Source organism: Eumetopias jubatus, unplaced genomic scaffold (assembly GCF_037043125.1).
Source record: "Eumetopias jubatus isolate StellerSeaLion01/CBP00866 unplaced genomic scaffold, mEumJub1_p1.0 scaffold_10, whole genome shotgun sequence".
Classification (NCBI taxonomy): domain Eukaryota; kingdom Metazoa; phylum Chordata; class Mammalia; order Carnivora; family Otariidae; genus Eumetopias; species Eumetopias jubatus.
Genome location: NW_028274816.1, coordinates 120,248,822 through 120,265,256, shown reverse-complemented (window position 1 = coordinate 120,265,256; position 16,435 = coordinate 120,248,822). Strand labels below are relative to the sequence as shown.

Sequence of the window (16,435 nt, the reverse complement as noted above, 5' to 3'; positions counted from 1 at the left end):
CACTCGATACATGTACTTCAACAGGAGAAAATACTGCAGTCTTTATTTGAACTCTATTGAGCAAGAAATTGTCTGATCTTAATCTGATTTGCCAAGTAGGCTTTCCTAGTGGTAAGGGGAATCGACCAGAAACAACTCAGGTGTTCCAGTCCATTTGTCATTTCTCTCTCTCAAAAAGTAAATTATCAAGAAAGCATTCTGATTGAAAGACATGTATCATATGACCTCACTGATATGAGGAATTCTTAATCTTAGGACACAAACTGAGGGTTGCTGGAGTGGGGGCGGGGTGGGAGGGATGGGGTGTCTGGGTGATAGACATCGGGGAGGGTATGTGCTATGGTGAGCGCTGTGAATTGTGCAAGACTGTTGAATCACAGATCTGTACCTCTGAAACAAATAATACATTATATGTTTAAAAAAAAAAAGAAGATAGCAGGAGGGGAAGAATGAAGGGGAGTAAATCGGAGGGGGAGATGAACCATGAGAGACTATGGACTCTGAAAAACAAACTGAGGGTTCTAGAGGGGAGGGGGGTGGGGGGATGGGTTAGCCTGGTGATGGGTATTAAAGAGGGCACGTTCTGCATGGAGCACTGGGTGTTATGCACAAATAATGAATCATGGAACACTACATCAAAAACTAATGATGTAATGTATGGTGATTAACGTAACAATAAAAAAATTATTAAAAAAAGAAAAAAAACTGAGGGTTCTAGAGGGGAGGGGGTTGGGGGGATGGGTTAGCCTGGTGATGGGTATTAAGAAGGGCACGTTCTGCGTGGAGCACTGGGTGTTATGCACAAACAATGAATCATGGAACACTACATCACAAACTAATAATGTAATGTATGGTGATTAACATAACAATAAAATTTAAAGAAAAAAAAGAAAGCATTCTGATTTATATGTCAATGTCTTGTGATTTTGGTTATGAATTCATCATTCCTGATAAACCAATATATTCAAGTACAAAGCTGAGGAACAATGATGATATCAAACTATAGCCACCTGATAAAAGCCTTCCCAAGAATGAAGGGGAGTAAGTCAGAGGGGGAGATGAACCAGGAGAGATGATGGACTCTGAAAAACAAACTGAGGGTTCTAGAGGGGAGGAGGGTAGGGGGATGGGTTAGCCTGGTGATGAGTATTAAAGAGGGCACATTTTGCATGGAGCACTGGGTGTTATGAACAAACAATGAATCATGGAACACTACACCAAAACAAATTATGTAATATATGGTGATTAACATAACAATAAAAAATTTAAAAAATAAAAAATAAAAAAATAAGAAAAAGCCTTCCCAAAATACCCAGTCTTGTCCTTCTATTACATACATTTTACCTTTAGAAGTAAACAAAACAAATACGCATTTCCCAGATGTGAATATTATCTATCAGATTAATCAGGCTTCATTAAAGTAGTAAGCTTAACCACTTTCCTATGTGTCACCTCACATAACTTTGGACCCCTAGGTTTAAAGAGACCAGTACGTCACCCCAATGGCAACCACAAGGGATGATCCACAGGCAGCCAAGCCCCTCCTAACTTTCACGGTAACTTAAAAGAAGGTTTAATATGACACTTTTGAAAAAAATCACACATACTGTTCTGACCAATCAAGTCTAGTCTCTAAGTAAGTCTATAAACGTTTGTCTTCCGTACTTTACTTCACATTCAAAAGAACCACGTGGCGGTTGATTATCTCATAGAAAAAAGAAAAATATCATCATGCATTAGTCTATACTCATTCTGAATGCAAAAGTTTAGTCACATACCTCTATTAACACATCAGCCAATTCAGCATGAACTTTAGTTTGTAGAGATGTTCTAGCCACATCTAAGAGGATTTCTCTTTTCATCTCTTTGTTAATTTTAACTTCTTCCAAAACTTCAAGTGCTTTTATCTTTGCAGCTTGAAATCCTTCAGCTATTACTCTAGGATGCAGGCCCTATATTACATCAACATAAAACTAAAAATTATAAAGTAAGTCATCCAAAGTAAAAGTAACAATCTTCTCCTATTAACAGGTATATCCAGAAAAAGTAATATTACCCACATCAATGCCACTAAATATGTGTATGTATATAATTTATAAAAGTAATTTTTCAGTGCTTCATATTTATTTTTTTAAAGATTTTTATTTTATTTATTTGTCAGAGAGAGAGTGAGAGAGCACAAGCAGAGGGAGACACAGGCTCCCTGTTGAGCAAGGGAGCCCGATGTGGGACTCGATCCCAGGACCCTGGAATCATGACCTGAGCCAAAGGCAGATGCTTAACCAATTGAGCCACCCAGGCATCCCGTCAGTGCTTCATATTTATAACAATCTCAAACTTACAGAAAAATTGTAAGTCCAGTACAAAAAACTACAAAAGTCTTCTTTATTTCCAAAAATTAGGACACATTGTCATGTGGTACTCTTCTGAATGGGCACAAAAGAAAAGACTCCTTTTAATGCAGAGGAAAAGAACCAGCACTGATTTGGAGAAAAGTACAGACAGACACCACCTTCACCAAATGTTAACATCACAGTAATGGGAAAAATAGGCATCATGTGCCTCCTGATACAACGCATTAAGAACACTAAAGCACTTCTATGGTATTTGTGCCAAACGTTCATAACCTGAGTCTAATTACGATAAAAAAGTCAAATCCAAATTGAGGACTTTCTACAAAATAACTGGTCTATACTCTAAAAGTAGCAATGTCATAAAACACAAAATGACAGCTCAAGATTATTCCAATTTAAAGGAGACTAAAGGGATATGACAACTGAATGCAATGAATAAGCCTAGATTTTTTTCTGCTATAAAGGACACTGTTGGGAGAAATGATAAAACTGGAATAAAATCTGTAAGTTATACTACTGCATTGTGTCAATGTTAATATTAATTTGCTGTTTTTTATCACCATTCTGTGATTATGTAAGAGAATATCCTGGTTTTAAGAAATATACACTAGGGGCGCCTGGGTGGCTCAGTCACTTGACCACCTGCCTTCAGCTCAGGTCATGATCCCAGGGTCCTAGGATTGAGCCCCACGTTGGGCTCCCTGCTCAGCGGGGAGCCTGCTTCTCCCTCGCCCTCTGCTGCTCCCCCTGCTTGTGCTCTGTCAAATAATAAAATCTTTAAAAAAAAAGTATACACTAAAATATTTAGACAATCATGTCTGCAACTTACACCATTTAGAAAAAAATATGTACATATATATATCATATATATGCATATATGAGAGAGAAATGTTATTTTTTGGAATATTCCTGAACCTTTTCTCTAGGTCTGACATTATAACAAAATAATTTTTTAAAAAAATAGCATTGTTGATTCTGGAAAAAATACATAAACTTATTAAAAGGTGGAACTAGGTCTAATTTATTCCCCTCCTCCATTCTTTTACATCAGTCCTACAATAATTTTTTAAAGTTAACATTTATTGAGCATTTGAGCCAGGTACTAATCTAAAGGGCTTTACATGTATTATTTAATTCAATCCTCTCAACACTATGAAGTGGGTATTATTTCTGTTTCACAATGAGGAAATAGAGGTTTATAGGGATAATGTAATTTGCCTTAGATCACCAGTCTACTAAGAGGTGGAGCCAGGATTTAAATCTGCAAAGCCTGACTCTAGAGCCTGTGTTATGAACCATTTTCAAAACATTACCTCAGTCTAGGATCTCACAACTTCTCACCTGGACTACTAGGATCTCCCAGTCTTGACTCCCTTAAAACCGTCACCCAAATTTTTAAAATGTTAATCTGACCATATCAGTCATTAATATGTTAACATGAACATTCTTCTTGGTTAGCATACTACGTGCCCTCTGTGATCTGGCTCCCATCTACTTCTCCAGGCTTTCATTGCTGTCTACATCACTTTCTTTTTTAAGATTTTATTTATTTGAGAGCTCACATGAGTGTGGGGGAGGGGCAGAGAAAGTGGGAGAAGCAGACTCCCCACTGAGCAGGGAGCCCAATGACCGGTGACCAACTGAGCTACCCAGGCGCCCCTGTCCACATCACTTTAAACTTTGCCAACACCGAAATGCTTGTAGCTTTACATACATACCACCTTGCTTCTCTTCTCTGTGCCTCTGCTCATGGTGTTCCTTCTGGCTGGAAGGTCATTCTCCTTACCCCTCACTCTTTCCTCTGGCTCACTCCCTCTCATCCTGAAGATTTAACCCAGGTCTTACTTCCTCCAGAAAATGCTTCCTAATTCAGGTTAGTTTAGGAAAGCCCTCCCTCCTCAGTGTTTCTATCATGTATTGTGCCTAGCTCTAGCACTGTACTGCCACAATTTCATAATTATGTCAGTGTCTGTCAGCATTTCCCCCTTCCCAAACTTTTTTCTCCCTAACAAAACCCTAATTTTGTTTAGGTTATCTCTTCCTCCAGTCTTCGGAGGAAGCCACCCTCTCTAGCTAGCTCAAGGGGTGGATACTGATTAGATAAGTCAATTCCCCCGAAAACCTGTTATTGATTTAGGATGGACACAGATCAAAGTTGTCCCAATCATATTATAAAGGAAGAACTTATATTCCATAATTGGGCAAATGGTTCTCTCTTGCACTCTTCTGCTGACTGTTACTAAAGGAAGCAGCTATTCCTAATTTCTTCTGACTTATAATCTTATAATCAGGATGGAAATAAGCCTTATCATGAAACAGCACTGTAAATGGAGGCACTAAGAGACAGAAAGAACCAGGGTTCTTGATGACTAATAGAATTTTTTAATCAACCAACCTTGGATGTTCTGTCATGGAGATAATTTATTGTTTAAATGATTTTTAATCAAATTTCTACTACTTACAGCCAAAAGTACCTAAATGAGGTACACTGCAGGTACTGAATTACTAGACAATTCCCAATACTAAATGAAACACAAAGAAGTAATAATTCTAGCACTTTGACCTAGTAATGCTTTGCTGAAATGGTCCTTGAAAGAAAGGAAACATTCAAATACTTAATCAGAGAAGACAGATAAGTAATGCCAAGAAAAGAATACAGATTGAACAAAGGCACTGAGGTAGAAATGGGTGTAGTGATTTCAGAGGTAGTGAGTAGAGTAGAGGAGTCTCACTAGAGTAGATGGTTTATAAGGAAAATAAAACTAGAAAGATAGGTAAATTCATAACGTGAAAACCTTCAGTTATTTTTCTCCAGTTATTTCTTTTTTAAAGGTGCATAATTTGGTTTCAACTTTATCAGTGATATTTTCTTTTTTAGGCCATTATTCATGGGTAGATGGCTAATTTTTTACCTACTTATATATCTTAAATATTTCATTTTAAAAAGTGGGATATAATTCCAATGAAAGGCAGTATTTTGGCAAAAAAGTTCATGACTATTTCCATTTATAATTGTCCAAAAGTATCTTGATAAAAATTACTTTTGCCCTCTAAAATTAAACCATTTTACAAGTGAAAACAATTCCCCATTCAAAATAAAGTATCACATGAATGTGAATTCTGTAAAATGCTAATACCTCAGAAATGTAAAGATCAGCTTGTTTTAGTAACTCTCCAATAATTAGAACATTGGAAGTAGTACCATCTCCTGTAATGTCATCCTGGGCTGTTGCTACTTTTGCTATCAGGGAAGCTGTTGGGTGTTGAATTTGCTGGAAAAAGTAAGCAACAGATTAAAAGAGAGAATGAGAGTAAAAAAAAAAAAAAATAGTCCAATGAAAACAAGATAACCTAAGGGCCAATAGTAAAATTAAAAAATAAGCTTCATTCTACAAGTTCACAAATTCTTATTATCAATACTTAATAAACGTCAATACCAAATTTTTTAGATTGAGAACTAATGAGGTTTGAACATTTTTAAGAGTCTTTGCTTTGGAATGCAATGACATTTCCAAAATAAGATCAAATCCTTTCATCTCTAAGATGAATATACTTATTAAAATTGCAAAGGTTTTTTTTTTATATTTTCATATTACAAAGAACACAATTCAGTGTCTTTAAAAGATGTAACTGATTTGGAAGTATCTCTAAACTATTACTTGGACTGTACAAAGATTTGAAAACAATCAAAATCATCTTTTATTAAGGTCTAATCCAACAAGTATTACTCATGACTGCAGTATTTAACTGACAGCCTTGGTTTAAAGATATACAATCTGTATTATGTTCTAGGCTTAGTAAGATTTATTAAAGTCAGCAGCATCAGCTCACCATCTCATGGAGTAGTACATTGCCATCTTTGGTAAGTTTGATGTCACCTGCACCAGAAACAAGCCTGTTCACAAAACAGTGATGTATTAACCTCATATGGCAAGAGTCAAGCAAGACATTCTCAGTTCTTGCCACTCACTATCCTTAATATAAAGAACTGAGCTTCAAAACTTCCAAGTGCCATGGGCCAATACCATGGTAATCACCACCATGTGCTGCCTAAAGAATCACCTCTCCCCATATGGACTATGGTGATTTCATTCCAAATGAAGCATTTACAAGTTTAAGAGAAACTGATGAGTTATGAACAGAAGTTTGGTCAAAGAAGGATGCTTGGAAGCCTCAAACCACAAAATATAAAGTTCCTGCAGGCCTTTTATTTTGATAGAATGTACCATTCACTCACTCAACTTAGTTTCTTCCCTCATCCCTCACATTTATTCGATCATCACGTTCTTTTAACTCTACAACCTAAGTATTTCTTCAATCTACCCCCTCCTCTCCATGTCCACTGTCCTCAACATCTCTAGCCTGGACTACTTAGACAGCATCCTGGTATCTCTGAATTTGAATCTACCCCTCCCATGACATTTTTTTTTTTAAGATTTTATTTATTTATTTGACAGAGAGAGACAGCAAGACAGGGAACACAAGCAGGGGGAGTGGGAGAGGGAGAAGCAGGCTTCTCGCTGAGCAGGGAGCCCGATGTGGGGCTCGATCCCAACACCCGGGGATCATGACCTGAGCCAAAGGCAGAGGCTTAACCACTGAGCCACTCAGGCGCCCCTATATTTATTTCTAAAAAGTAATGTGACTCAGTCAGCTCCCTGATCAAAAATCTTTCGATGAGTTTTATGTTCTCCATCACTTTCAAGGTAAAATCCGGACTATTTAGCAATGTCGTAGTTCAGCTTTCCCAATCTGGCTTATGTCTACTTGTCCTGCGGCATCTACCAAATGAGATCTTGTAGGAAAATCTTGTGGTTCCCTTAATATATCATGTTTGTTTTCATTTCAGTTGGATTTACACCACTGGGCTTTCTTGTTCCTGAAGTTACTACAAGGCCTTCACTCCCACACCACTTCCAACTGGTGAACTCTAACTTTATCTTTCAAGGCTCTGATCAAAAATCTGTTATCTGAGAGGCTTCTCCTCCCTACTCCCATCAGTAATTAGTCCCTTTCCTCAATATGATCATATATATAGCTATATATAATCTTCATTTCTGTGTTCCCAGCATCCAGTTGGTATACAACCGCCCTTTTACCGTTAATTTTAATTCTGCTCGTTCCTCTTAGAATATATTTCTCCTCTTACACATTTTAGTCCTCTTTTCCTCACTCTTCTAAAGAAAATACTGAAGCTAAGTAAATAGATGCTGAAAGGGTGAAGAGATAGGAAGAAGTGTAGGCACAGAGCGTTCAATAACTTGCCTAAGACGCACAGCTAGACAATAACTTGGATTTGAACCCATGCCTGCCGGGCTCCAAGGCCTGTGTGCCCTTACCACTACAGCACACTGCCAAACGAAACCCAAACTATGCGCATACAGTCTCAAAGCGCAGGGGATTTAAACGGCTTATGGTTCTAAAGAGACACCAGGTGAACTGTTTCTACTGCACACGAACGTTAATGAAAGTGGGGCAGTGGGGGTGTCACAGCTTCACTCGGGGCCCTTTCCTCGGAAGGCTGTCCTCCCGCCCCTGGCCAGGGGTGACCTCCGGGCAGGAATGAGAACTAGGGTATCCCGTCGCTCCAGGCACTTCGCGGAACGTCTGCCTCAGAGCCCGCCATGACACCCAACAAACCCCGGGCCCTAACCGCCTCTCCAACCGCCGGGCCATCTCACATTTTCATGGTGCCCTTAGGCCCCAAGTTGGTACGCAACACATCCTGCAGCCCTCGGGCGGCGCATATATTGACAGCCAAGGCCGCCTGGGCCCGCGCCACCTGAGCGTTGGGGTTGACCGCCTCGATCGCGGACATAGCACCGTTTAACTTGCAACCCGGCCGGCAAAAACAGCCTCACGCCGGATCTCGAGAGAAACCCCGGCGCCACCGCCCGCCTTCCGGAGCCTCAGCCAATCGCCGCCGAGACAGGAAATGACGTTACCAGGCCTCGCCCGCACGGAAGCCAGAATCACCTTGGGTCCGGGCGCCGAGATGGCGTCCTCCGCCTCCGCTCGCACTCCGGCGGGGAAGCGAGTGGTGAATCAGGACGAACTGCGGCGGTTGATGAAGGAGAAGCAGCGTCTGAGCACCAATCGGAAACGGATAGAATCTCCATTTGCGAAGTACAACCGTTTGGGGCAGCTGAGCTGTGCCCTGTGTAACACCCCGGTGAAGAGCGAGCTCCTGTGGCAGACTCACGTCCTGGGAAAGCAGCACCGTGAGAAAGTGGCCGAGCTGAAAGGCGCGAAAGAAGCCACCCAGAGTCCGTCCTCCAGCGCAGGGCCTCAGTCAGCCAAGAGGAAGGCGTCGGATGCGGATGGCCAGGATGCCAAAAGACCCAAGGCCTCTCCGCTGCCTCAGGTACAGCCCTCCACATCCGCTTTGCCCACCAACTTTGACAGAGCAGGGAAGGAGTCCGCCAGAGCGACCCTCAGTAAGGTTTCGGGACTCGGTTTACTCCCTGATTATGAAGATGAGGAAGAGGAGGAGGAAGAGGGAGGAGAAGGGAAAAGAGGGGACACTAGCAAGCAGCCGTCCGACGCACAGGGCAAGGAACACTCGCTTTCCTCGTCGAGAGAGGCAACAAGTGGTATGCTGCCAGGCGGTTTCTCAGATACACATCCTCCCAAGGCCCCTTTAATTCCTCATTCAGGGTCAATTGAGAAAGCAGAAATACATGAAAAAGTCGTGGAAAGGAGAGAAAACACAGCGGAGGCATTACCGGAAGGCTTTTTTGACGACCCTGAGATAGATGCTAGGGTACGAAAGGTTGATGCCCCAAAGGATCAGATGGACAAAGAGTGGGACGAATTTCAAAAGGCCATGAGACAGGTCAATACCATTTCCGAAGCCATAGTTGCCGAAGAGGATGAGGAGGGACGGTTGGACCGGCAAATTGGGGAGATCGATGAGCAGATAGAATGTTACCGTCGGGTGGAAAAGCTTCGGAATCGCCAGGATGAAATAAAACATAAGCTTAAAGAGGTTCTGACTATAAAAGAACTTCAGAAAAAGGAAGAGGAGAATGTTGACAGCGATGATGAGGGAGAACTACAAGATTTGTTGTCTCAGGATTGGAGGGTAAAAGGGGCTTTGTTATAGGGTTTCAAAGACCCGAGATTTTCATACCCTCTACAGTGGTACCAAAAGTGCTGTCTCTGGATAGGATACTGGTTATTTCATGCCCTGATATTTGTTAACCTAACTGGGTTGTTGAGATACAATGAGCCTGTGAAGATAGCACTTTTGAAAATTGGTGTAAAATATTCTTGAGGTAAAGTTGTTTTTGAAATTTTTGAACTATTATATACTAAAAGGTCACCTTTTTCACACATTTACTTAAGTGTATAATTTTGAATTGTCAAATCTGTAAGCTGTAAATATTATATATAGTTAAATATATATTTACTTAAGTAATTCTGTTTTGAAATTTATAAATAAGTAGAAGCCAAGCCAACAGACAAGCTTTTAGATGAAAACCAAGTGTGGTATTTGGGATATGTGTGACTTTTTCTTTTCTAATCCCCTAAATCAACTCAAGAGTGTTTTGCAGGAAGGTGGGGGACGGGGTTGTTTTTGTTTTTTAAATACTATTCATAAACACATAAGTCATTCAGGGCAAATCAATTCTCTGAGTATTCTGTTTCTGTTTTAAAAACATGCACTAGGAGCACATGGTGATACATCCCAAATATTTCTCTTGATTAAAGCAGTGATTCTTGGGTGTAGGTGCACATGGAAAGCACCAAGCTTTTGAAAAGGTGCATAAAAATCACCTTGGAGCTTTTAAAACACTCGTGTGCCCGAGGCTTACGTTTAGAGATTCAATAAATCTGGAGCAGGGCCCAGGCGTCTGTTTAGGTTTGAAAGCTTCCCAGGTTATTCTGATATACGCCAAAGTTGGAGAGCTATGTGGCCCTAAATCCAGAACCCATTTATGTTTTTTCAGGCTTTGTTTTTTTCAAATACCATGTTCCATAAGTTTACTGTCTATTGTATAAAAGAAATACTACTTTATATTTAGATTTCATCCAGTCTTAAATTTTATTACATTTCATAGTAAATTAGGGTTCAGAGTTTCTGTCCATTGTTGGGAGGATAAGTTGTTTTCTCAAGGAGTAACAATTAGCTTGTTCCAGTCATTGATTGTTTAAAATCACTCCTTTTCCCTTTAGTGATAGAGGTATTCAAATGAAAATGGAATTAGCAGTGTTCCAGGGGTAGAAATGCATACAGCATTCTCAAATGGAAGTGAGTGGTAATAATAATAGCTAAAACATAAAGCTTTTACAATATATGACAGATGTGGTTCTAAGCGCTTTACATAAACCAAGTCTAGTTGCTCTAAAGCTCAGGTTTTATGGAGAATAGTACCAAGAGATAAGGTATGAAAAAGCCTCACTTGGATGCTAGATGAAAGAATTCTCTCTGTCGGCAATGTAGGAAAAGTGGAAGTTTTTTAACAAATTATATTTGCAAAAAAAATTATGGAAGATGATTTTAGTTGCAGTATATAAGATGGAATGAATGTGGATGGGGAGAAAGAAGCTGGGAGACTACTTGGAAACTAGATTTTAAAAAAGCTAGGTGAGCAAGACTTTGATTAGTTATGGACTGAGAGTAAAGGAATAAAGTTGAAACATTTTAACAGGAAGGGCTAACATTTTAGTGACTAGAGGTAGAAGAAAAACAGGAGATGAAATTCAAGGGCTTGGGGGTTTTTAGTGTAGGTCCCTGAAAAAGTTATCTAACACTTCTTGAGTATATTAACTATCTTGCTCTCTTTGGCAGAAAGTCTGTTTTCTTGAGCTGTCAGTATAACAGAGGGCATGCCTGCCTTAAATGTATAAACCCACAGGTACTCAGAGTTTTCTATCATCCATCACTTCATTAAGAATGAGAGAATACAAAGGTGGGCTTGAGTAGTAGGCCCTGTCTTACCTTGGCTTAAGAGGCTAGGCTGATCTTGCAGAGCACTGTCCATTTAAAAATACAATGCAAGCCACATACATATTTTCAATTTCCTAGAAGCCACATGAAAAAGTAAAAAACATGAAATTAGTTTTAATGTAACTTATTTTATCCAATATATCCAAAATATTCACTTTTCAATATATAGTCAATATTTAAATATCATTAATGAAGTATTTTACATTTAGGGGGTTCTAGATTTCTGAAATCTGGGTATATCTAACTTAGCACATCTCAGTTTGGACTGGCTACAGTTCAAGTACTAGCCATATGTGGCTAACAAGAAAGGATAGCACAGACTTAGAGAAAGTTGTGTAGGAGTGAAAAAACATGCACAGGAGATAGCAGACCAATTTAGAGTGGAATGTTCATTCCTGACAACAGTGGAAGTTAGGATTAGAAAGGTAGATTATGAACCGTTATGGAAGATCTTGAACTCCATGCTCGAAGGAGTTGGAACTTTTAAGTCAACAATTGAATATCCTTGAGGTTGTTGAATCCTTAATTATAACAGTTAAGGAGTTTAAGGAATGCCATTACTATACATAAAAACAGCAGTGGGTTTTTAGGAGGGACAGAAAGCTCTGTTCCCCACGCTTTGTATCCCAGAGAATGAATGGTGGGGCCCTGAGCAAAATCAAGGAAATCCTTGTTGGGTCTTTGATCAATGTAAAAAGCTACAGGAATTAGTGGATCCTTCCTGATCCTCCACACATTGGAGAGCTCCTTTATACGTCTTTGAGCTGGGTCAAATAGGTTTTGGCATTAGACTTCAAACCCACCAACGTTCCCAAATTGTAAGACTTAGTCCCATGGATTTCTTCGAATCATTCTTCTCTTTTTAGAGAACGCTTTCATTTAGCCAACAATTTATTAGAGTTACTGTAAATGCTACAAAGGTAATCCTCTCACCAATTCACTTACCAATTTAATGTAGTTCCCCTAACTGGAGGGGAAAAAAAGCTGAACTAACTAGCCTTGAAATGTAAATTTGCCCAGTGGCTTACAACTTGGAAAATACTCTCACTTTTGTATTTCCTTTAATGATGAAAGTAATGACTACTTTTTATACACCAGGAAACGAGGCTGTGGAATTAAAACTCCAGGAGAAAAATTAATTTAGTAGTAACGATCACTAGATTAGTATGGAGCAATAGGAAGAACAGCGGAGTTGGCAAGAGAAAACAAGACACAGGTTCAAGTTCCCACTCTACATTTTAAGGGTTAGTGATCTTGGGCAAGTCACATCTCCAAACCTTAGTGCACCCTACTACCAAGTGATGATAATGTGGGGGGTGCCTGGGTGGCTCAGTCGGTTAAGTGTCTGCCTTTGGCTCAGGTCATGATCTCAGGGTCCTGGGATCAAGTCCCACATTGGGCTCCCTGTTGTGCGGGCAGTCTGCTTCTCCCACTCACTCTCCCTCTGTGCTCTCCCTCTCTCTCTCTCTCTCTCTCAAATAAATAAAATCTTAAAAAAAAGATGCCTCAGGTCACATGACGTGTGAAGGGTTTATAAACTGAAATGCAATACAAGTATGTATTTTACAGATGGTCCCCCACTTAAAATGTTCTATGTCACGATTTTTCGACTTTACAATGGTGGGAAAGTGATACACATTCGGTAGAAACTGTACTTCAAATTTTGGATTCTGAATTTGAATCTTTTCCTGGGCTAGCGGGGGGCAGTACGACAATCTCCCGTGATGCTGGGCAGAGGCAGTGGGCCACGGCTCCCAGGCAGCCACTGTACCCACACAACTATTCTGTTCTGCACTTTGAGTGAAGTAGTCAGTAAATCACATGGGACATTCAACACTCTATTATAAAATAGGCTTTGTGTTCGATTTTGCCCAAGTGTAGGCTAATGTAAGTGTTCAGAGCACGTTTAAGGTAGGCTAGGCTAAGCTGTGATGTTTGGTGGGTTGGCTATGTTAGATGCATTTTCAACTTACGATTGGTTTATCGGGACTTACCATGGGATTACATCCCAATAAACCCATCGTAAGTTGAGGAAGATAGCTTAGTCTCCCCCTGCCACATGCTAACTTGATTTTAGTCTAATAATTCAATGCCCCTTAATTCCCTCTTTGAAACTAAGGTAATTAGAGCAGGTGATTTTCTTGAGACTTCTTTTAACTCCAAATTTTTAATTTCACCGACACAAGTGGCATCTCACCTTTTAAACATTGTTAAAGTCGTTCAATTGACTATCTGGAGACAGATGGCTAAAGTATTACTGTTTTTACTTACAAGATTTGCCCACCTTAAGTCCCATTTGTCTTGGTGTAATTACGAATAGTGCCCTGCCCCTTCACTCTCAACACTCTCCTTTTCTGGAGGTATAGATACTCACCTAAAATTTTGATAGGAAGAAAAACCACTTTCTAATGAACACGGAGTCAAGGTCTCAATGGAAATAGTATGTTTCCTGTTAATGATGCACTAATTGGCTGGCTACTTGGCTGGATGTTTGTGTAGGGGGATTTGAGTAAGTATATGGGTAGGAATGGTGGCTAGATAGATCATTTTAGATTGCTTTTTAATACTAAGAATCTAGTAGCCTGTATATCAGGAATTACTTGAGAAGCTTTAAATTTGGGGCGCCTGGGTGGCTCAGTCATTAAGCATCTGCCTTCGGCTCAGGTCATGATCCCAGGATCCTGGGATCCAGCCCTGCATTGCATCGGGCTCCCTGCTCGGCGGGGAGCCTGCTTCTCCCTCTCCCACTCCCCCTGCTTGTGTTCCCTCTCTCGCTGTGTCTCTGTCAAATAAAAAAATAAAATCTTTAAAAAAAAAAAAGGAAGCTTTAAATTTGAACAGGGAAAAAAATCCCAAAACTCTGCATCCTATGTTCTTTTTTCTTTTTTCTGCATTCTCTTTCCTGTCTACAGTTCCTCCCTCAGTGATCTCATCCATTCCTGTGCGTTTAACTATTACCTTTATACTGGTGACTCCCAATTTATATCCCTAGCCTTGACCCTTCTCCTGAGAGTCATCCTTCATTCCCCTTCATTCCCCCCAAATCTAATGCATTAGCCAAGTCCTGGCAGCTCTCCCTCTAAAATATGCCCAGAATCTGTCTCCTACTTTGTCTCCTACTTTGTCTCCACCATCTCTTGCGTTAGTGTGCAAGAGAACCTGTTCTCGCATGCACACCCTAGCCACAGTTAAGTAGAGTGATGTTTTAAAAATGTATGTCATGTCACTGTCACTGTCACTGAAAACCCTTCATCATATGCTTCCATCACACTTGGGGGAAAAAAAAAATCCAGGCCCTTATTAAGTTCACATGGTGCTCAGCATTTGCTGATTCAAATGTCTACTACTTGTGAGCTAATGACCGACCCCAAATCCCGCTAAAGGGGGGTGGATAGGGCAGGAGAGCATAATGCTCTATGTTGAAATCAATTATCATCATTCAGTAGCAGCCTGGCATGGCCAAGTCTTTTTAATTATCAAGAGGCATGACAAGATTGTTTTTGTTTTTAGTGAAATCTCAATAACACCATGTGGGCTGAATGTGATCCATAGGCCCCCACGCAGCGACCTGTCTTCTATCTTCATCTGCTACACTCCCCCACTTTATTCTCCATGTCCCAGTACTGGCTGCTGAGCTTTCTGTTCCTCAGACGTGCCCTGTTAGGACTTGCACCTTGCGGTTCCCTCTGCCCAGAACCTGACTTCAAACAGCATTGGCAATCTTACCATTCCGTTCTCAGCCCTAATGTTTCTTCCTCAGAAGGCATAAACAGCCATCCCCCAACCCCGACCTCTTGTCCCTCTGCCACATCATTCTGTGAATTCATTAAACTTAGCACTGTCTTGAATTAGCTTGTTTATTTGCACATGAATTATGTCTCTATCCCACCAGAATATAAACTCCACAAGGGCAGGGAGCTTGTCTGTCTTGCCCACAACCTAAAATAATGCCCAGCACTAACAGAGCTCAATAAATATCTACAGAATGAAAATACCCACATGGTAGGAAGTTGCTTGGAAAACTGGTAAAAAGACCAAGCTAACTCGTGGAAGTTGGAACCAGAACAAAAGTCAACTCAGCGGCTTAAAGGGCCGAGAAATCTTTTCCTCCCTAGTGTCTCCCTTCTCTGGCACATGAGGCTCTCACCTGCTCCAAGAGGAGTATCCACCACAGCCTCTGGAGTGTAATGGTCCACCTTGGCATTTAGCCGCTCAGACGTCCTCATGGCACCAAACAAGCAAAAGGGATGTCCAGATTGTCAGCAGGAGTGTGTGGGCAGCCCTGACTGCCTAGAGGCCTCCGAAGTGGAGGGAAGGAGGAAGAAAGTGAATCAGTAGCGGAGTAAGATCAAAGAGTCCGTGAGGACACATTGCTTCCGGGCTGATCTCAGCCCTCAGTCCTCTCTCTGCTACCCACCATTTCACTTGGCTTCCTCCTCCTGTCACTTGGCAGTCAAAGCTATTTCAGAGTGAGTCTGCACTCGGCCATCCTTCATTGAAATCACTCCCAGTCTCTCAGAGGAGGAAAGGCGTTCCATCTGGTTGTACCTCCATTTTGCTACCAGCGTTTGGCCAGTTTCATGTGCCCTTGGGAGCCAGCGGTCACCTTTAGGGGAGTTCAGAGAACCACACTGATGAGGTGGTTGATGGTGGTGGTTATTGATGTTTTTGTCGTGTGCCTGTGTTGTTTGCTTACCATTCTGCCAAATGTGGTTATAAGAGAGTGTCGACTAAGCCAGGTTGTCAGGTTATTATTAACAACAGCTACCATTTACTGGATTCCTAACATGTGCACGGTGTGAGGGTTTGATACACACTGTCTCTAATCCTCAAAACAACCGTGTAAGTTACATAATACCTTCATTTTACCAACGAGGAGACTGATGTGAAGAAGTGAGGAGCTTGCTCAAGGCAACAATCCCAGAGTCCCCAGTGTTACCCTGCATCATTATTATTTAACACCACCTTATACTCACATAGTGAGAGTATTGTTTATGCACAACCTTCACATCAGTTTTCAAGTCTCAACACACCCCAGAGGTAAAACGACTGTCATTGCCACCATCTAATGACTTCTCCAAGGTCACTCAGCAATGGCTAACATTAAGACTAGGTGGAACTTGATTCC

The 16,435-nt window shown here is 40.9% G+C and overlaps 2 protein-coding genes across 3 annotated transcripts in view; one reads left to right on the top strand and one right to left on the bottom strand.

Moving 5' to 3' along the window:
• Positions 1-8,172, bottom strand: part of CCT6B (chaperonin containing TCP1 subunit 6B) — a 33,994-nt gene extending 25,822 nt beyond the window's left edge. The window contains exons 1-4 of one of the 2 annotated variants that reach the window (XM_028109351.2): positions 8,036-8,172; positions 6,186-6,249; positions 5,492-5,626; positions 1,779-1,952 (exon numbers count right to left, since the gene is read on the bottom strand). In XM_028109351.2, the coding sequence (XP_027965152.1) occupies positions 1,779-1,952; positions 5,492-5,626; positions 6,186-6,249; positions 8,036-8,172 (510 nt within the window). The remainder of the gene's footprint in view (positions 1-1,778; positions 1,953-5,491; positions 5,627-6,185; positions 6,250-8,035) is intronic. The other variant, XM_028109353.2, reaches the window with a different exon arrangement.
• A 148-nt stretch (positions 8,173-8,320) lies between these two features.
• ZNF830 (zinc finger protein 830) lies at positions 8,321-12,811 on the top strand. The gene has a single exon (XM_028109409.2). It carries the CDS (start codon positions 8,350-8,352, stop codon positions 9,457-9,459), a length of 1,110 nt encoding a protein of 369 aa, XP_027965210.1. The 5' UTR covers positions 8,321-8,349; the 3' UTR covers positions 9,460-12,811.
• The last annotated feature ends 3,624 nt before the right edge of the window (positions 12,812-16,435 follow it).

Excerpts from the sequence above, each read along its gene's own strand:
- ZNF830 (XM_028109409.2), top strand. The coding sequence starts at position 8,350 with ATGGCGTCCTCCGCCTCCGCTCGCACTCCGGCGGGGAAGCGAGTGGTG.